The 19205-nt window shown below is 50.0% G+C and overlaps 8 protein-coding genes across 8 annotated transcripts; 1 reads left to right on the top strand and 7 right to left on the bottom strand.

Annotated features, from left to right (window-relative positions):
* Positions 1 to 115: 115 nt before the first annotated feature.
* PFICI_04059 (uncharacterized protein) lies at positions 116 to 2439 on the bottom strand (the record flags this gene model as incomplete). The annotated part of the gene is made up of 7 exons (XM_007832640.1): positions 116 to 428; positions 713 to 1064; positions 1141 to 1551; positions 1624 to 1823; positions 1893 to 2143; positions 2209 to 2276; positions 2331 to 2439. 7 exons carry the CDS (start codon positions 2437 to 2439, stop codon positions 116 to 118), a joined length of 1704 nt encoding a protein of 567 aa, XP_007830831.1.
* Positions 2440 to 3324: 885 nt separating this feature from the next.
* Positions 3325 to 6632, bottom strand: PFICI_04058 (uncharacterized protein; the record flags this gene model as incomplete). Its single annotated transcript, XM_007832639.1, has 2 exons — positions 3325 to 4194; positions 4248 to 6632. 2 exons carry the CDS (start codon positions 6630 to 6632, stop codon positions 3325 to 3327), a joined length of 3255 nt encoding a protein of 1084 aa, XP_007830830.1.
* A 283-nt stretch (positions 6633 to 6915) lies between these two features.
* Positions 6916 to 7338, bottom strand: PFICI_04057 (uncharacterized protein; the record flags this gene model as incomplete). The annotated part of the gene is made up of 1 exon (XM_007832638.1): positions 6916 to 7338. One exon carries the CDS (start codon positions 7336 to 7338, stop codon positions 6916 to 6918), a length of 423 nt encoding a protein of 140 aa, XP_007830829.1.
* A 1537-nt stretch (positions 7339 to 8875) lies between these two features.
* PFICI_04056 (uncharacterized protein) lies at positions 8876 to 9514 on the bottom strand (the record flags this gene model as incomplete). The annotated part of the gene is made up of 1 exon (XM_007832637.1): positions 8876 to 9514. The coding sequence occupies one exon, from the start codon at positions 9512 to 9514 to the stop codon at positions 8876 to 8878; it is 639 nt and encodes a 212-aa protein (XP_007830828.1).
* Positions 9515 to 10332: 818 nt separating this feature from the next.
* PFICI_04055 (Eukaryotic translation initiation factor 3 subunit C) lies at positions 10333 to 12997 on the bottom strand (the record flags this gene model as incomplete). The annotated part of the gene is made up of 2 exons (XM_007832636.1): positions 10333 to 12575; positions 12640 to 12997. 2 exons carry the CDS (start codon positions 12995 to 12997, stop codon positions 10333 to 10335), a joined length of 2601 nt encoding a protein of 866 aa, XP_007830827.1.
* A 924-nt stretch (positions 12998 to 13921) lies between these two features.
* Positions 13922 to 14504, bottom strand: PFICI_04054 (uncharacterized protein; the record flags this gene model as incomplete). The annotated part of the gene is made up of 3 exons (XM_007832635.1): positions 13922 to 14133; positions 14212 to 14275; positions 14385 to 14504. The coding sequence occupies 3 exons, from the start codon at positions 14502 to 14504 to the stop codon at positions 13922 to 13924; spliced, it is 396 nt and encodes a 131-aa protein (XP_007830826.1).
* Positions 14505 to 15579: 1075 nt separating this feature from the next.
* Positions 15580 to 16439, top strand: PFICI_04053 (uncharacterized protein; the record flags this gene model as incomplete). The annotated part of the gene is made up of 3 exons (XM_007832634.1): positions 15580 to 15651; positions 15726 to 16244; positions 16302 to 16439. The coding sequence occupies 3 exons, from the start codon at positions 15580 to 15582 to the stop codon at positions 16437 to 16439; spliced, it is 729 nt and encodes a 242-aa protein (XP_007830825.1).
* Positions 16440 to 17073: 634 nt separating this feature from the next.
* PFICI_04052 (uncharacterized protein) lies at positions 17074 to 18492 on the bottom strand (the record flags this gene model as incomplete). The annotated part of the gene is made up of 1 exon (XM_007832633.1): positions 17074 to 18492. One exon carries the CDS (start codon positions 18490 to 18492, stop codon positions 17074 to 17076), a length of 1419 nt encoding a protein of 472 aa, XP_007830824.1.
* Positions 18493 to 19205: the final 713 nt, after the last annotated feature.

The raw sequence follows: 19205 nt of genomic DNA, 5'->3' as shown, positions 1-19205 counted from the left end.
AATACCGAGGCACGTAATGCATAGGTATGCACAGGTACTGACCCAACTGCATTCCAGAACTGCCTTTGGCACATTGTATCTGAACTACAGATTCCGTTCATAATGTCTATCTGCATCACTGCTTTGATAGGTTTGAAAGCTGATTGTTCGATTGGTCCCGCTTACTCTGAGGCAAGTCTTTCATTTTCGGGTCAGGGACGGCGCCAGGTATACCAGCGGCTCGGGACACCTCCTGGTGACCTGAAGATATGGTCACGATGGACGGGCCGTGTATTCCGCCTTTTCCTTCAGAGACTCGGCGCTCAGTGCTGTTTCTGGCCATGGTGGCGGGATGGCCAACAGCTTCACTCTCCTTCATGTCATCGGGGAAGCGTGGGTCGTTCATGATGTTGGAAACAAGTGTTGTAGGTTCGTTAATGATATGTTTTCTAGTGGATCTTGAGTTGTAAAATGTGACAAGGTCTTGGGAACATTGGTCGGCTGCAGAGGGAGTATTTATAGCTGCGATGAGGACTGCTACCCATCCACATTTTAAGTGGTCTTTAGAAGGTTTCTATTGTCAGCAACTACCTGAAAGGTATTCACATCATCTCTGGTTACTTAATCACATACTAGAAGAAAGATGGGCCACCGGTAGTCAAGTGAGTGACTAGCTTTCGTCCAACCCCCCTCGCTAATGGTCTCTTCAAATGTTGAAAATGGCCGTACTCACGTAAAGTAACGCCACTTTGCATCATCCTCGCCATTCTCCAGCTCCCTGGTGTCTACGTCTCCTGGAAGCAACACGGCTCCTGCTTGTGCATCTCTCCGGTTGTTCTCACGCTTCATCCACAGACCCAACCATAACGTAAAGCCAATACATACGACATTGCAGCACGCCGTGGCTATCAGACATGGTACGTATCTTGGTGCATACTCGGTGCGAAACGTCGCTGCCGCCAGAATTCCTCCCAGATTACCCAGTCCGACCAGGAAACCGGTATTGGCGGCGCGTGAATTCTCATTGAGATTGTTGTTATTATGCCAAGACTGGACCAGACAGCTTGGGATATAGGCGCCGGAAGCTAGTAAGAAGCAAGCAAAGTATGCGACGCCGCGATGCGTCAGCCCATCCACCGTGGCGAGGATAATGAGGCCGACCAAAGACAGAGTGAGGGAGAAAACGATATGAAGTCCGCTCGCGAAGACGGTCGGACCAGTATGTGACAATGAGAAGCACGATGAAGCCACAACAGTTGGGCGGCACGGTAAGCAGGTTCGTCATAACCGTCGAGTACCCGAGTCGCTGGAGCACAATCGGCAAGAAATTGGCGCACGTGGCGAACGCTACCGGGTATGTGAATGCAATCACGCACCACAGCGGAAACTTCCAATCGTTCCACTGCTGGAAGCATTCTCGCATACTGAACTCAATGTCTACTTTGCCAGAAGCGTCGCGGAGTGACCGCAGGCGAGCCACTTCACGCTCGTGGTCGGTGAGAAACCATGCAGTGGAAGAAGATGCGGGTAACCAGAAGTAGCCAACAATGGCAATGAGGACCGTTAAAGCGCCTAGAGGGCATGTCTGTAAGTATGGATGATTGCGACGGATGTAGGGAGGTTGCTTATGATGTATACACCTACCTTCGATAATGAAAAGCCATTGCCATCCGTGGAGCGAAGTGTTCTTGATTTGGAAAACACCAAAGGAGATAAGACCACTAAATGCGCTACCCAGCAGAGCCGACCCGAAGAATAGCGCGATACGAAAGCCAAGTTCACCGCGTGTGTAAAACAGTGTAAGGTAGAATACTGTTCCCGCAAAGAAACCAGCTTCGAATGCACTTGTAAATGTCAGCAACGAGATGCTTCTTGTACCTGGATGCATTCATGCTGCAGTTGATCAGACTCACCCCAGCAACAAGCGAATCACAAGCAACCCAGCAAAGTTCTTGGCGGCGTTCTGGAACAACGCCATGGCTCCCCAGGCAAACATTAAGCCCGGCAGCATGACTTTGCCAGAGAAGCGTTTAGTCAACATGTTCAGTGGCAAGTCGCAGAGGCCGTTCGGAATGTAAAAGAGCAGGATAAGTAATGAGTACTGGTTTCCAACAAAGCCAAGGTCATTGCCAAGCTCATCCGTCTGCGCATTCCCAAGATTGCTCTATAGAGTTTGTCAGACCTTATACCATTTGACAAAAAGCCTTTTGTGATCTTGAGCAAGCTTACCCTATCAACCGAGTTAAAGAAATACATCAAACTCAAAAATGGAAGCAAGTAAAAGTCAAGCTTTTTCACTGAACCAAGGTCAGCAAGTCGTGTCATACGGTGCCGATAGTCATTTGGCTTACCAAAACCTCGTTCCGCCACCTTGTCTACAACTATATTTTCGATGCTGACGCCGTCGGAGGAGCCAAGGGCGTTGCTACCCATCGGAGATTTCTCTGCCTTCTCTGCCATGGCTATAAATGCGATGCCAGCTCCAACTTGTGATAAATAGTCTTAGAATACTATTGATTAGAATTTACGAGAGGGCAGTACAATTTATAGACATTTCGCGCACAGCTGGGAGCCAGCGATCTACACTGCCGGTTCGCGGTCTCAATCAAATTTATAGATCGCGACTTCGGCTCCCCGTCCGACATATCCTAGCCACGGCAGAGCGATAAGGTATTGTCCTTGCACGGAAACAGTTGAGTAGATCATGCTTATTTCCAAGAGTGGGTTCAGTTGCCCACTATTGTTCGCTAAACAAGGTGATCCGATAACTCCGAATGAACCATTGGAAGATATCATCGCAGATACTTTGCTAGGAACCCCATTCTTGTCGGACCCCCCACCCTTGACACAGTAGCCCTCCACCAACTCAATGATTCCGAGAACCTTTCAATTAGAATCACATGAGATACAATATGAGCACCGGTCTTTTTCAATAAAAAACATGTAACAGTGCGTTTGCTGAATGCGGGAAACATTGATTGTAAAATGAATTGAAAATAGGATGAATACTTGTTGCAGAAAGAAATGTGACTCTCGACATACATGAACTGCTCTGGATATATAAGAACCTAACATCATTTCGTTCCCACCCTATTCTCAGTAAACAAGCAAGATAGTGAGATCAAGTCAAATTTGGCCAAGATAATCGAAGATCCTAGACCTTTGCACAGCAGGCCGGTAATACTGTGGTATTTCTGCAATTTCCAGTATGGATATCCGACCACTCCAAGACGCCAAAGCAATGTGGTTGCCAAAAATGACTGCTTTACCTGGCCTATACATCGCTGGGATCCATAAGACATTTCGTCTATGGAGAGTGATCTAACGTTGATCTTGACTGATACTTTAGCAACTATACTTTATATCTCGATGAAATCTGGCGAGACAGAAGCCGTTCGAAGAATCACTCCGGCTAGGAATTGCATAGATTGTCTCTTGACTCGAGAGCAAGTCGGCCTCGTACGATGCAGAAAGCTTCTGTCCGGAACGAACCAGAGGACACTTGCTGTTGGTTTCAAAAAACCAAATGTGCGTCACTTGACTCGATTTGAACATTACTCGCTTGCCGTCTAATGAAAACGTAGCCGAGCCAACATCCACAAGTCCTGTAATTGTGCCTTGGCGTTCGCCCGTCATGGTTGACCAAATGATTATGCTCTCGTCCAAGGACGTTGAGAGTATCTTTTCGCCATCGGGTGAGAAGGCGATCGAGCTGATATAATGTCCGTGTCCTTCAATCCGTACTTTCTGTGAACCTGTCGTGGTTGACCAGATAGTTATGGTTCCCTTTTCCGATGCCAGCGCTATTTCTTTGCCGTCTGGCGAAAACTTCACCATATAGGTCGAAACCGTTTGAATTGGGTCATTGAGTATCGCAACCTGATGACCTGTGGCGACTGACCAGATGACTATACTATCATCGGATCCGACCGAGGCTAGTTGCATACCATCTGAAGAAAAGTCCATTAGGCGGACTCCATGTATGTGCTTGTCAAGAATACTCTTCCCTTCACTCCAGTAGGTTGAAGATCTAGGTTTCAGCTCAACCCAACTTGGACACTCTTTCTGATATAACTCGCGAATGCTCCTATAAGGTGAAAATACGAGTGCAGACGAGTAGACTTGTAGAGGTGCAACTTCGATACCTGGTCCCATATCTTCGATGAACTCGATACATTCTTCTACGAGATCGGCAGTCCATTCGAAGTTGTGTGACTTGTATGCGTCAGAAAGTCATTTTGGGATCGAAAATATTTATGAGTTCTTACCGTGATGACTGATCGTAACGCCCTAAACATATGCCTACTCTCCCAATACCTGCGCATCCAGCTCATTGCCTCCAACCACTGGAGAAAGTGTGAAGACAGGAATTCCCGCAAAATCGCCTCTTCTTCGCGGCCGATATACGCAGACTCGCAAAGATGCAATGTCCAGTAGCGACAAGCATACTGTACTTCGGATGATAGCCGCACTGACAGGGTAGGGAATGCCTCGGCATCGGGAGCTCTGACATTAGCTATATCATTCTTCAAGGAAGTGTTCAGGACACGCAGACACTGGGTGGCGAGGTGTCGATTCACTTCCTTTTCATCAATCCAGAAGGACTCTCGTCGCCTCTCAGCGTTAACTAAGAAGTCACGAAATGATGAATGCAGCGGCTGTATAACCTGATCATGCGTAGAGGGTACATTGAGAACTGAATGTAGCGTTTGGAGTGCTGTAGTGATCTCAGATAAGGATAGACAGAGGAGTTCAGCCAGCGCAATTGGCGACAAGGGGCTAGCAAGAGTCACAATTGATCCAACTACTTTGTGAAAGCGAATTAAAACCCGCTCGCGAGCCATCGGATTGAGGCCAGTCACCATCTGGTGGAGAACAGGAAGGTATACCGTGTCTAAATGAGACTCTTGGCTTCGCCTTTGGTGCTTCAATACCTCTCTGAGTTGGTTGTCAGGGCTTCCCACTCGTCCATCTGCAATAAATCGGCTGATTGTTGCTGCAGAGATAAACAGTGGAATGGCCATTTGTACTAAGATCTCCAGATCTGAACTGCGAGGCCAATCCCTTGATAATTGATCATCCTGATCAGCATTCTTGTTGAAATGTTTCCGAATTTCGCAAAGTTCATGCTTCAAGTATGTGGCTATGTCGTTCTTGATAGCCGAATGGTCAATGTCATGCAGAACAAGGGTCTGATATGTACCATGAGCAGCTTTGAATCCCAAACGGATAGGTAACTCCGGCCGGCTTGTTAAGAAGAATTTGAGGCGGAGTCCCCGAGATGAATTTATAGTCGACAGAAGACGAATCAAGACACGAACGTCCTCCACTCGTTCACATTCATCAAGTGCGTCAATGATGACCAAGCTAGTCCGACCAGGACTAAAATCGGCGGGGAGTTCAGAACAGGGATCAAGAATCAATCTTTCAAACTGCTGTCGCATAGCTTTTGATGTGATTTCAGGATCTTCGTCTAGAGCGGCTTTGATATGAAAAGCCATTCCGGGCAGATTCTGAGCTAGATGACTGGCAAGCGTGGTGAAAAATTTCCCCATGTCAGTACGGTCGCTTTGACCTCTCCTGAAAAAGAACGTGGCTCCCAAGTGATGGTTCCTTGAGAATAAGTCGGCCAGAGTGCGTAATATAGTCGATTTCCCGGTCCCAGCCATCCCATTCAGCCAATAAATTGGTTTTGATTGAGTGTCGCGAGCCCACTCCGAGATATCTTGTATCACCTTTGTTCGGGTGTCCGGATGGCACAGAGGATCATGCTGGCTTGAATAGGAGTCGAAAGCAGCCCCTTTAGCTACAGGAAGTCTGGCAAGAACTTGTGCCAGGATGGAGGGACCGAGAATTCCGGTTCGGCTCTGCCCGATGACCTCATCGCATTCCATCTTCAAGACCGAGCGCCTCGAAATTTCGATGCGAAGTCGATTGAATGCTTCTCGTTCGCCTTCACCATATATAACCGGCATAGATATAGAAAGGATGCCAAGCAAAGAGTATGCCTTGTCTTCCATCTTCGACGTCGTTCGAGATGTCGCCCAAGAGATTCTTTCATCCACGCTAAAGGACGACAGTGGGGTTTGTAATAGGGCACCGATGGGAATTCCTGTCACCTCATGAATTTCTTGTCGAAGTGAATTCTTATCACCGAGGAATCGTTTGTCTGAGGAGAAGAACTGGACAACGGAAGGGGCAATCAGCTCTTGCAACGTCCAGCCCCTTGTGAACCATCTACTGCTTTTGAACTGTTGCTGCCAGGCCAACTGTGATGAATGATTGTCCTGTTCACGGCTGCATGATACATCGGAAAGGAACGCATAACACCTCTCGGCTTGCTGATACCACCGGAACATGGAATTGATGGATTCCGTGAGTTCGACTGCATTAGTTTTGTCGATGCAACAAGTGTCGACCCAGAAGTGGTTCAAGTCGTCGCATTTTGCCTGTTCTGCACAGAACAAAATCTTCTCATAGCTTGCTTTCTGTATGCCTCTCTGCTTCTTGAGGTCTTTGAAAGTCACCTCATCATCGGGGTCACTGCCCCATGTGTGCGATAGGATGGCATAGGGAGGAATTTCGTCCTTTCCGTGAATAAGATCTTTAGTAAACAGCAGCTCTCCCTGCGAGCCAACTTTAAGCAGGCGCATGGTTACCGTCGTATGATATTTGGAAGCAAGAGTGGCTGAGAAGTTTGAAGTAACCAAGGGACCAAGATGTGCTTCACGAGTTTCAATGAGGCTCAGCACCTGCAGGCTCTGCCAATCATGTCTCGTTGCAATATGCGGGGCCCACGGGAGTGCAGAGGGTATGGAAAACCCCAGAAACATCCTCTCCAGTTTGTTACATATGGATATATCTGATTATCAACAACAAAATCTATAGTTTGATCCAGAACTAATACCCGCTTGCCTGCTTCAGCCAATTGAGGGACTACTCTTCCATAGCCGATTCTGTCACGTTGCTGTCGTCTGGCGGTGGAATAGCTTCCGCGTTATTGGTAGTGTAGTTGCCAGGGTTGACCAAGAGATTGATCATACGACTACGAATGGCATCGTCCGACTCATTCTCTCTGCCTTCATAATAGGCCTGGTCCCTGGTAGTCACATACTCGCGGACGCGAATAGCGAGATCGAGGATCTTGGGCCTCTTTGCGAGTTCTTCCGCGCGACACAGGTAGAGCATGTCGAGTAGATCCTGATCAATCATGCATGTCCTCTTCAGGCGCTTCCTCCGGTGCCAGAGTGGACCGCAAGCAGACTTGAACTTGTCCCCAGCCACCTCTACGGTGGAGTTCTTGAACCAGCTGAACTTTGTTTCCTCATCGTAAGAACTTTCAAAAAGTATAAGAGACATCATGAGCTAAGGCTCACGAGAACGTAAAGCCCACGAGTCAGCTTGTTCTGAAAGATGATATTTCATGAGCGTAAATAAAATATTGTTAACTTACCTCAGCTATAGAAAATACGTTCATCTGCTCCGCGTCTTGACTTTCGGGAATGTTTCTGAGCTGTCTCTGTTTTTCCTCTTCGTCAACCTCACGCGCCTCGCCAAAGTCAATAAGCTTGATTAATGGCGTGATGTTGTGCTCGGGATGCTGAAGCCCGGCGTCCATTTCTCCAAAGACGGCATTGTAATCCGTAAAGTCGCAATGCGCAAGAAGGCTGGGCTGTAGCGCCTTGAGATCCTCAAGGGGTGTACGAATTATATCTATATTGTGGTGGTGATATGCCATTTCAATGCATGACCGGATCACTATTGGTCTCGCTCGTCAGACAAGCACAAACTATGATCTGCCCAAAAAGACAAAGGACCAAGAAAAAGAAGGGGGAAAAGAAGCCCCATGAATCATAAGATGATGGGAAATCTTACAGCACATGAACAATCTCCATAGTACCCGATTTGGAAATGGTATACCGCCATCTTCATCTAGGACCTTGTCCATGATAGTCCTGAGAGTGCCATTCACAGCATATTCCATAAATATCCAAGCGTGCAAATTTTGGGCGGTCTCTGGACGCTGCCAGGCCAATGGATCGTCGACAAGGTCAATCAAGTTTATTATGTGAGGGCAATGTCGCAATCTCTGCAAGCCATTAGATGACTCCGCATCAGTACATCATCTACATTTTCAATGCATTCTCTTTACTGTGGGACACGTACCTCTAGCCACATCTTCTCTGTTACCAACGACTTCACCGTGTCGTTTAGGCTGTTGTTCGAGCTGGATCCCGAGCTATCTTCATTTGTTTCCGTGGACGGTTCGGCAAATCCTAGGTCGTCGAAGGCCACTTTAAGCAGGAATCTCGCATCGGCTGGGCCATGAATTTTATATACAGCTCCGTTTGTGCCCGTACCAAGAATACCATCGATACGATATCGAGAGCCTTGAAAGAAGCCCTCAAGGCGGGCGGTCATTTCGGGGTCCTCTTCTGCCTCCATTTTTCGTATTGATTCATTTCGCCAAGGAAAAGTATTACTACGAACGAACTTTTTCGTTCGGACGGGCGCTCGATTTCTGCTACTGGACCAAGAAAGAATATTGCTTTACATCCATGGCATTGTCCCATCACTTTTGTTCCACAAGTTCGTGTGCTATGTCCCCGTCTGTTTTGGGAAGCAGCCACATGGCTATTTCATTGTCTACAAACGATGCTAATATGCTGGGGCCTTCACCTGGTACAGTAACCATTCGTGGGATCTTGATGGTAATATACAGTTGCAGCAGACAACCAAAAATACCAATATTGCCATATACACTCATGTTAGTGAGATTCTACCTGAAAATACTCTATGTCATGCAAATGGAATAGTCTTTGGTATCACTAGATAAATAACTGGCACTGCCTCCCGGCTTCTAATTTGCACGCGAATATCCGAATCATAAAAACTCTTACATGGGCATTCGCTTCATCTCTTCAAGCGTCCAGTATTTTCTCATATTCTCTGCCCCAAGTGTCTTGACCTCCTGATCAAGGTGCGTCCACAGGACATCCGACCAGCTCTCCATGCGCTCACGGAGACGCGCGAGATTGAACTCTTCGCGCCCGGCCTGAACGTCCTTGAGATACTCCTCGAGCCCGTCCATACCCTTGTGGATCTGTCGGTGCTGGCGAAGGAGCTCGGCGGCGCCGTTGCCCTTGCCGGCCTTGAACTCGGGCATGCGCCGGGCGAGCACGGGGAAGATGTGCGCCTCCTCGATCCCGTGGTGCATCTCTAGGTGGTGCACAAACTGCAGGCCCTGGTTGATAAACGCCCGCAGCGACATGCCCGCCGGCCGCTTCCCAGACTCGCATGCGCTCCAGAGCAGATTCCACGTCGAGCGAAAGTGGTTGTGAAACATGTCCATGTGGTCGGCCATGGCATTGTATTGTCGGAATTCGGCAGCAGACAGAGGCGGCAATGAAGCGGCCTTGTCTTCCCCGGATTTATCGTCATCGGATGTCGGCGTCGTCTTCGACTTCTCTTGTTCGGGACAAGGCGGCGCTGATGTCGTAGTCGCCGTCGTGGCGGTGTCTGGGGAAGTTGACATGGCCAGTCTAGTTTGAGCCGAAGCTGTCTTCAGTCGAATCGTTCGAGGGGAAAGTGCAGGTTTTCCGACAGTTGAAATTGGGGCAAGCTGAGCTGTAAGTCCAAGTCTGGTGGTAGCAACAGCACTTCTCAACGTCCAACGGAGGTACATTTATGAAACGGAATGATACGAGTAAATGGAAAAAAACAAGTCTCTCAAGGGCCAACAGGTAAAGAGGCAGGATACAGCGCCATTGTGCTTTCGTCACGCGCCTCGCTCGGCTAAGGAGACAACCGATTAATTAGTCTTGGAAGGTTTTGCAAATCTGTCAGCTATTGCAAAGCAAAGCGAGTTCACAGTAGTCGGTCGATAACGAGTTGCGATCCTTGATTTGTAGTGGGGTCGGGTACACACACACACACGCACACCTGCTGGGACTTTGCCGCTGAACTCGGGCGTCCGTATCCGCGGCCTCTGACCGCGCGGGTATTAGTCAGACATGTCCCGAGTCAGTCACCACTATAGAGACCATGGAATCGTGGTGAAGCGTCTACATGTGTCGAACCTTAATGAATTATAAAGCAGGCAAGGTTAAATTGAAGCTCTCATTGTCAACTTGGTAGTGGAGAACGTCACAGTCACTTCACCCAAGGATTTGACTCAATCGGACGTCGCATAGGCAGCTAACTTGAAAGAATGCTCAATTTTCTCTCTATTCATGACCATCCATTCCGTGTGCACTGGCATCAGAAAACTGCCGGTACACCATAGTGTTTTTGCGAAAATGAAACCGACTCCATATGCATTAATTACAAGACCGAGAGACCAGACAACATGCTTTAGCCCCGAACCGCAGCACCCAGCGCACCACCGGTGAACTGTGTACCGCCGGCTTGCCGTTGACCTGTGCCACCTCCTCTTGCGCCACCTCTGCCTCCCCTCTGGCCACCTCCTCTTTGACCTCCACGCTGGTTCTGGCCGCGGCGGTCGAAAGCATTGGCAGTACCCTGGGTACGTTGCTCCAATGTCCTCTCGTTGGTCTCGATGAGGGCGGCAGCCTTGTCGGACAGGGTGAGGGCCAGGCTCTGCAGGCGAGACAACTCAACACCCTTGCGGAAGATGACGGTCGATGTGACCTGATCAAGAGCAGCGGCAAGCTCCTCGTGGCTGATCATCTTGCTGACAATGGCAGCAACCTTGCGGTCCTCGAGTTCGAACATTGCCGACAAGGTGGCGACAGCGAGTGTGTCGTAGTAGGGGGCGTAGGTGAAGAGATATGTGCGGAGACCTTCCTCTTGAATCTGCTTGGAGAGCATGGTCTTGATACCATCACTGTCGGGCATGAGTTCCCAGATCTTGATGTTGTGAATGAAGGTAGTGGCCTTCTTCCACTCGCCAGCAGCCAGAGCCCTCGAGGCTTGCATCACATGGTCTCTGGTGTTCTCCGGGGGACCGGTGAAAATCTGGCGCTCGTGGTACTCGAGCATACGGCGGTAGGTCTTGCTAATGACGCGCTTCTTAACATCGGGCGAAGAGCCAGTCTGGGCGAGAAGAGGAATCTCGAGAAGCATGCTGCAGGTCAGATATACACACTCGAGCAGCTCGAGGTTGATGTGCATGTGGAAAGGAAGCTGTCTCTGCTTCTCCAGTCTCTCTTGCTCAGGGGAGACCTGAGCGTAGCGCTGAATCATGACACCCTGAGCCAGGAGCTCCTTTTGCCTGCCAGAACCGCAAATCTCCTGCAGAGTGTTTTGGGCATCGTACACAAGACCCTTGCGGAAAGCACAGAGACCAACCTGAACGAGTGTCCTGTTATACAAGATCTGTGTAAGGACATCAAAGCTGTTGATAGTCTCCTGCAAGTGCGACATGAGCATCATGTCGCGAGCCTTGTAGTACTCGTCGTGCAGAGCCAAAAAGTAGATCTGGCATAGCATAGCACGAGCCCGAATAATGCCCTCGCTGTTTGAGAAGAGGTAGTTACAAAGGACGTTGACAAGCTTGCCGGCCTCGATGACCTCGGTTTGCGGCGTGATGGTTGAGACAACACCAGTGGATGTTGCTTTCCAGGCGTTCTCCTCCAGAATCTTGACAACCTGGGCGGGCTTGAAGTAGACGTGCTCAAGACGGCGCATCACGATGCGGTTAATGCTATCCTGGGGCACTTCCAATGCGCTGTCCTTGCGGAGGTGCTCGTAGTAAAGCTGGCCACGGAAGATGACATTGTACAAGGAGCCTTCGTCTGACAGACGCTCGATGTACTCGGAAGTGTGAGGGTCGATGATTTGCAGAGAGCGAGTGAGCTCGTCGTCCAAGCGCTCCACAAATGAAACAATGCTGCCAGGAACCTTGAGGTATTTCTCACCCTCCAGGATGGTGGGCTGCTTCTCGTCATCCTCCCACTCCTCGGCGCCCTCGACAACAATGTGATCCTGGTTCTGATCGAGAACCTCGAAAAGAGAAGAGATGTCCTTCTCGGCAGCTTTCCACTGCTCGACAGGCATGGAGCTGGAGGGACCGCTGCTAAGGTCGAATCTGGCAGAGACGAGAGTCAAGAGGACTCGGATTTTCTGGTAAGGAGTAACTGCCACCTCATGAAGCTTCTCCATGATCTTGATCTGCTCAAGGCGGTCGGTGTTCTTCTTTCCTCGTGACTCGACAATGGATCTGAGGTGCTTGAAGATACTCTCGGGAGTGAATTGGAGGGCCTTTCCGCCCTTGCCGACAGTAGCGAACTCACCGTCGTCTTCGGCAGTAGGGGCCTCAATGTAGACGTCGGTGACCTTTGCCTTCCTGGGCTTGGGCTTGGGAGCCTCGTCTTCGGACTTCATGAAATCATCCTCATCGGCCTTGAAAGCATCGACCTGGGTCTGGTAGTCTTTGGTGAGCTTTCGAATCTTTTGCTTGACGGCGTTCAAACCACGGGCGTTGGTCGCGTTCATCTTCTTGGGAGTGACCTTCTGCTTGGAGATGGTCTCGTTCATGAAGTCCTCAAGTTCCACCAAGGCCTTGATGTAGACCTTGGGGGGGTTGCTGGAATCGCCGCCAACCTTGGATGCATGTCGGTTCAGCTTGTCAAACTCTAGACGTGCCTGTTAGCATTGGTTCTCGATGCGGACCTCTAGTCGTAATGTAGTGTTCCCTACCTGTGGAAATGGAGCCCCAGTCGTTGATCTTCTCGCCGTTCTCGATCGCCTTGATAATGGCCTCGAGCTCTTGGTAGCGCTTGTCCTTGGCGCTCTTGACCGTCTTGACTCTCTCGTCGTCGCTTTCGTCGCTGTCTGAGGAGTCGGCATCCTTCAAGAAACGGTTGGCACCCTGCTTGCCACCAGCATCTGAGTCGCTGGAATCATCGTCGGAGTCATCGTCATCATCCTCATCGGAGTCCTCCTCATCAGAGTCCTCTTCAACGTCCTGGTCTTCCTCCTCCTCTTCAGAGTAAAGTTCTTCCTCGTCCGAGGAGCTCTCGCTGGAGCTGTCGCCACCGGTGAAGAATCGAGACATGTTCGCGGTTGTCGGTCGAAAAATCCGGGATCAGGCTGATGATGATGTAGAGATTCGACGTGTTTTAAGTGCGAGGCTCTCTTGGTTGTGAGTCACCAAAGGATCAACTCGTTGCCTGCTTGTAGTAGGTTGTCAGGCCCAAACGCGGTTCTCACTACAACTGGGGGGAGGGGTTCGAAGGCAGATTTCGAAATTTTGGTGAATTTTGGTGGGGCAGTGGGCGCTGTGATTTCTTGGGGCTAGTGGGTGGACGGACGGACAACTAGGCGATGGATGAGAATGCGAATGTGCTTGTCGATGCTGCTCAACTTTACGCCTGATAGTGGTCGTAAATATTAAGCGGTGAATGCTATTCCGAGTTAGCTAAGTTGAAAAATTTATTCATCCATGAATTGGCACATAATCAGGAACCGCGCAGTCTAATGCAGCAGATATCATTTTTCTCTGCGGTCGCAGTATTGATATTATTCGTACTCGGTGCTCGGTCGCTCGCTGCCAGCTGGCTATTATGTCATGCAGCTGTCATCTGCTTTGCTCTGATACAAGATGACACTGCATAGTGATACTACATTGAGAAGGATAATGCAAGCGCATTGGAAACGCGATAGCCTTGTTGGCAGAGAGCAACATCGAAGCCAGCACATTCTCATATTTCGAATTTGTAAGTACTGCTGATTCCACCGTCGGCGAGCTCCTGGCGGCATGGAGGTATTGCTGTAGGTGATGCACATGTCAAACCACCAATTTATTCATTCCCAATGCCCTGCCGTCATGTAATGAAATGACGGCATAACCAATTCCGTACGCCTAAGAAACAAACCATCCTGCGAGATTTTGGATTGCCACAAACTCCGCGCAATATCCTGCCCGAACGCCACTTCAACGCCTGGGTATATGGCCGCAAATCAAATAGACGCCAGCATTTTATGTAGACGATGCCTTCTCTTTGACATCCAACCAATCGGGATGGTCTCGTGCTCGCCACGCCTTGATATCCTTTGGTTGTACCTGCCGACTCTTTTGGGCTTGGTCAAAGACTTTCTTCGTATCTTCGCTCTTGTATAGAGAGCGGAAGTCTTCTATTTCGGTTGAAGCGCCTGCGACCGACTTCTGCAAAGTGTTCAGGGCATCTTGTGCTGCAATGGTTATACTTTAGTGACAGTTTTCCAGGCTGTCGCAATCGGATAATAGATTGGAATCGTAAAAACACGTACGAGTGGTGTGTTTCAAGGCCAAGGGCTCAAGCATGCGTGGGATCGTTGTCCTAAGTTCGCGACACTGCATGGGAGACATCGTAGTTAGCTATGGTAAATGCCGTGGTCGGGGCGTTTTTGTCCAAGTTGAGCCGCCGTGGCAGAACATTGCAGGCAATAAATCTCCGACATACCTTGACATGGAGGATTTTCAACTTCTCTAGAGCATCTTCCAGTTGCTCCTCGGTCCATTCTTCGGGTGTTCCCTGGGAGTTACCAGTCGCAGCCTTTGGCACCTGTGCGTTGGCTGCCATTTTATGAATAGCTTCGGGGTGCAGCTTTCCAACAGACACAGCAATACCAAACCAGCAATAGTAGAGTCGCTTGATCAGCTAAATCGTGACATTGCTCTGAGAGTGAACATGCATAGGTGTGGGTAGCCGGAGAAAGGATGAGAAACACAAGATAGCTTGTGAACTATGCGACTGTCACTGGTGACTACTAAACAAATTGGAATGGTGGGGTGAACATTCAATGCCGCGATCAAAGATGTTTATCCAAGCACTTAGGAGTTGGATCCCCTGTAACACACGAAGCTCCTACCGGACACTACCTACATTACATAGGTACCGTGTAGGCATTCAATGTACCCAAGTACCTTACATTTGCCCTTACCACCCGTCCCCCTCAGCACGTCCCAAGTCCCCTCACCAGACACCAGCCCCCAAGGTTACTAGGCAAGGCCTGCTGAACCACCTGCACAACGAATATCTTACAACACGCAGCTTTGCACGGCCACATCTAATGCAACCACCTGGGCAGGTTCCAAGCCAGACTGTCGGTGACGGAACATCGAGCGACCGAATTAGAGACCCCCCCAGGCGGAAACTGTGTGGTCAGACCGTGCGATTTCCATAGTTCGACGTTCTTTCTCCCCATCCAGTCAAGATACACCGCGCCCAAGCGCGTCCACAGTGAGAATCCCTTTGGTCGACGGCGCCCACGACAGGAACCACCTACCTGCCCGTCCACCCGTCCATCCTCCCATCTCGAAGGACCCTGATTTTCGCGTCTCGCCGATAAGAGCCCCGCGGTCCACGCCCAGACACTTTGGGCCGGGCCATCAACCGCCATCACAGCAGTACGGTGCCGTTGGGTTCCAACGAAACGTTGGCATTCTGTTTGCCTGCTGGGGTGAGGTGACTGGCGGCTTCACTGTGCTCTGCCAGTACCTTTAGTGCAACAATCAAGAACCCAAAAAAATTCCCACTCGTGTCCCGTGAAATACCGTCACCATTTCGCTCCAAACGCCCCTCCAGCCCACCGCGGCCGTCGGCGGCCATGCGGGATTGACGAACGGCACCCCCGGTGTCGCTGTCAATGGGCACAATGGCATTCAGCATACGCCAGTACCCGTCCCCACGCCGACACCCTCGCGCATCGTGCCTCCCGGTACCCCAGGTGAACCCGGCACTCTTGCACCCCCGCCGGAGGGCATCTACCGGACGTTCGAGGACCTCCTCACTGCTGTTCAGCGAGTTGCCAAGGACCAGGGCTACGGTGTAGTCAAGTTGCGCGCAAGTAACTATCGCGATGGCAAGCCTACTCGGTACGATCTCGTCTGCGATCGTGGAGGAGTCAAGTACAACAGCACTGCCAAGAAACGGAATCCGAGTACGCGCAAGGTCGACTGCCCTTGGCGAGCAAAGGCTGTCTGTGAGGTGTCGCTAGCAAACCAGTGGCGATTTGCCGTCCAAGATGCCAGACACAACCACGAAGCCCGGGTACCCGCTGCACCCCCGGGACAAGAGAATACACCTCTTGCCCAGAGCATCCGCAGTCTCACTAATAAGCTTGACCGCATCAGCCATGACATGTCGCAAGGTCTCGGACGCATATCATCGCAAATGGAGAACATTGAGAAGAGATTGGTTGATGTTGAGCAGAGGGTCATCAGCATGGACACCAGAATGTCTGGCATGGAGCAAAGAGATGGAGAAATGGGTGTTCTTTCCGACAACATGACGATGGAAGGCTCAATGCTGGGGCAGGCTGTAATGTAGGGCCATGACGGCCCGCCCCAACATCAGGCACACAATGTTGTTGTACAGGACGAAGTAGTGGCCGACATGATGTCGACGGTATCTTCGGCACCGGCCCATGCTGCATCAAGTCGTTCTACGTCACCAAGCGATCAGGAGGCCCAGAGGCCTAAGCCGGACCCGGCCTACAAGATGTACGATGACTGAAGTGCATGATATACAAGGCAAATTGTTGAAGATCAGCAAGGGATTGCGAAATACAAAAACAAATGTTCAAAGGCGTTTAGGGCTTGGAGTGCGCACTCATGATATGGTCAATGGCTCGGGGGAGTACTGGTTTACAGTGAGGATCATTGGCAAAATGGGCTTTAGTATCCGATATACTGCGGAATTTGATTTCATTTGTGAACACGGTAATTAGTTGCAGAGCAGATGTCTTGGGCTTGAGGAGACATCCACACCACGAGTGACTACTCGTCGGTAGAAGGTATTCTTCATACATAGCAGTAATTTGTCTTTGGGCAAGCATTCATGCTATTCTGAAGCAGCTTTAGCTGCCAATAGGCTGAAAGACAGATTAAATACCAGTTGTACATGTCCAATCTCATTCAACGCGTTTATTCGCCTGCATTGCCCCCCTACTCTTCCGCTCGGCAGCAAATAGTTGTAGTTGAGATTTCCAATCATCTCGGACTGAGGCGAGTCGGAGATGGCGACGAACATACAGGTCCAAATTCAGTTCGACCAAGATGAGGAGGCATAAAGGACTTATACGTTTGACATTTGAGGTGTGCTTTCGGGCGAAGATATGCCATATGCTGGACCTCCACGAACCCCAATGTCACCAAACTATTAAACTAACCCTCTCAAACCACTCGGGCGAACATCCTTCGAATGGCGACCAGACAACACTAGCTTCAGCCTCGCGATCACCGCCATTGTCGGACCACTCGTGGTCTTGGGCCAGACAGCTCCTGTCCTCAGCCCCCCAGCCTTCACCGTTGGCCCACGACCGGCTCTCTGCATTAGCCGTACTGTCATCATTTTCCATGACTTGTCTGGCCGACAGGGACGATGAAGCTGCTCCGCTGTGAGCTCCCTTGAAGAAAGATGAGCCGTTGTCGCCAGTTGTAACAGTGACGGTTTCAGCACCGGCTCTGCCAGCCGTGACAGTAACCGTCTCGGCTCCCGGTCCGGCACCTGTAACGGTAACAGTAATGGTGGCGGCCTCGCCGTTGTCAGCAGGAATGGTCACGACAACAGTCTGGGGACCGGCATGGGAGCCGCTGGCAACTCCGCTACCGGCGGCATAGGTGGGCGTGACAGTCAAAGAGCTGGTTGGAATGACGATAACGGTAATCTCCATAGCGTTAGGCTGGGGAGTCGTCGTCGTTGCCACTGGAGCCACAGGGACTTGAGTGGCTGCAGAGCCACTCAAGGAGACGTAGCTGTCATCGCCTTCTTGGAGCCCCCAACCTTCGACGATAAGGTTTTTTCCATACCCGCTTGGGGAAAAGAATTTTGACTGTGATTCGGCCACCCGCTGGCAGGATCCAGTCAACACTCTCCTCCACGTTTTCTCATCCATGCCCTGACTATAGTGGCGCCAGAGGGCTGCCATGTACTTGACGTCTGAGACGCAGTACTCTAAAACCTCCTTCCTTAATGGCCTCTCCTTGAAAACGGCGTAGCTTCCGCCCTCACGTGGGGAGAATAGCCTACGTCCCATCGCCTTTGTGTCAATGACCCCTTTCCTTTCCTGCTCGTTGAGGTCCAGGTGCTCTTGAATGCAGCCAGTTAATGAACGAAGTCTTTCGTTATCCTCCCACTGCTTCCTTGTTGCAACCTCCATGTACTGGAGATCTTGTATACCCTGGAGGGCAATGCCGAAATGTGCAAACAGGGCGTCTGAATCGTTTCGCACGTCATAAAAGACCTTTGGAATGATAGCGCATTCGAGGATATCGCGGAGTGAAATTTGAGAACAGTTGGCCTTGGTGTCAAAGGCCTCTCGTCCCAGCGTACATATATCCACCAACCATGTGAAACCTTTTGCTGCGTCGAAGATCTGCATTATACATATCGTGCCATTTCTTCCCAGATCTTCTCCCTCCAAATCAATAAACAGAGACGGCGTACCCTGGGGTGCTTCTAGAATCGAATCTAGAAGAAGCGCCATGATCTGCGCATTTTCGACAAAGGCCCACGGTGCCATCAAGATGGGGGCCACTGGCTGATCACTGTCAAAGTGTCGAGTCATTTTTTCTGGCATTTCGAATATCACGACTAGATGTAAATTGTAGATGGGCAAGCGAATTGAGATTATGAGAAGGAAAAGGAATCCCTTAATCCGGCGGACGATTTTGGTCTGCCCGTAAACGTCGAGAGAAGTTGAAGTTGTGCATTCGGGACAGTTGTGGAAGATGAAATTGGTTTGGGGATTTACCACGACAGAAAGTGGCCACGTCTTTCTTATATATTGAGTTCTCGGCCCGACCATCTTCTCTTGTCAACCATCTGCAGGCCCCAAAGTCTGTTGTCATTTGTTGATACCATCAAGGTTGCTGAATCTTGGCCTACGCCGAAGTAAACATCAAATTCCTCACAATGGGGAGGCTGTGGCTTTGGAATCTACTACAAGACCAAGTAGCTACAAGGGTGACTCGCATTGGGCTACACCTTAAAGGCCATGATATTCATCGGGATTCATTTGCACTGCCTTTGATTTCATTCGAAGGCACGGTGCAGAAAGCATAGTAAAAGGATGTTTGTTATGTGCACTACCCATAAGGTGATGACAGATGATTATGGTGGGAGTGTAAGCTGAAAGAACAACTGCTGGCTTTTATTCATACGGCTAACACCAACATAGTACATATTTCAAAGTTGCCTTGGTATCTTGGCAGCATGGCCGGCATTCAGAGAAAACCTAATTAGAAATCTTGTGACAGCAAATTTTTACGTCCTTTCCCC

The sequence above is a fragment of the Pestalotiopsis fici genome (genome assembly GCF_000516985.1).
Source record: "Pestalotiopsis fici W106-1 unplaced genomic scaffold PFICI_Scf_2, whole genome shotgun sequence".
NCBI lineage: Eukaryota > Fungi > Ascomycota > Sordariomycetes > Amphisphaeriales > Sporocadaceae > Pestalotiopsis > Pestalotiopsis fici.
The sequence above is the reverse complement of the archived record's forward strand: the minus strand, read 5'-3'. Positions and strand labels throughout refer to the sequence as shown.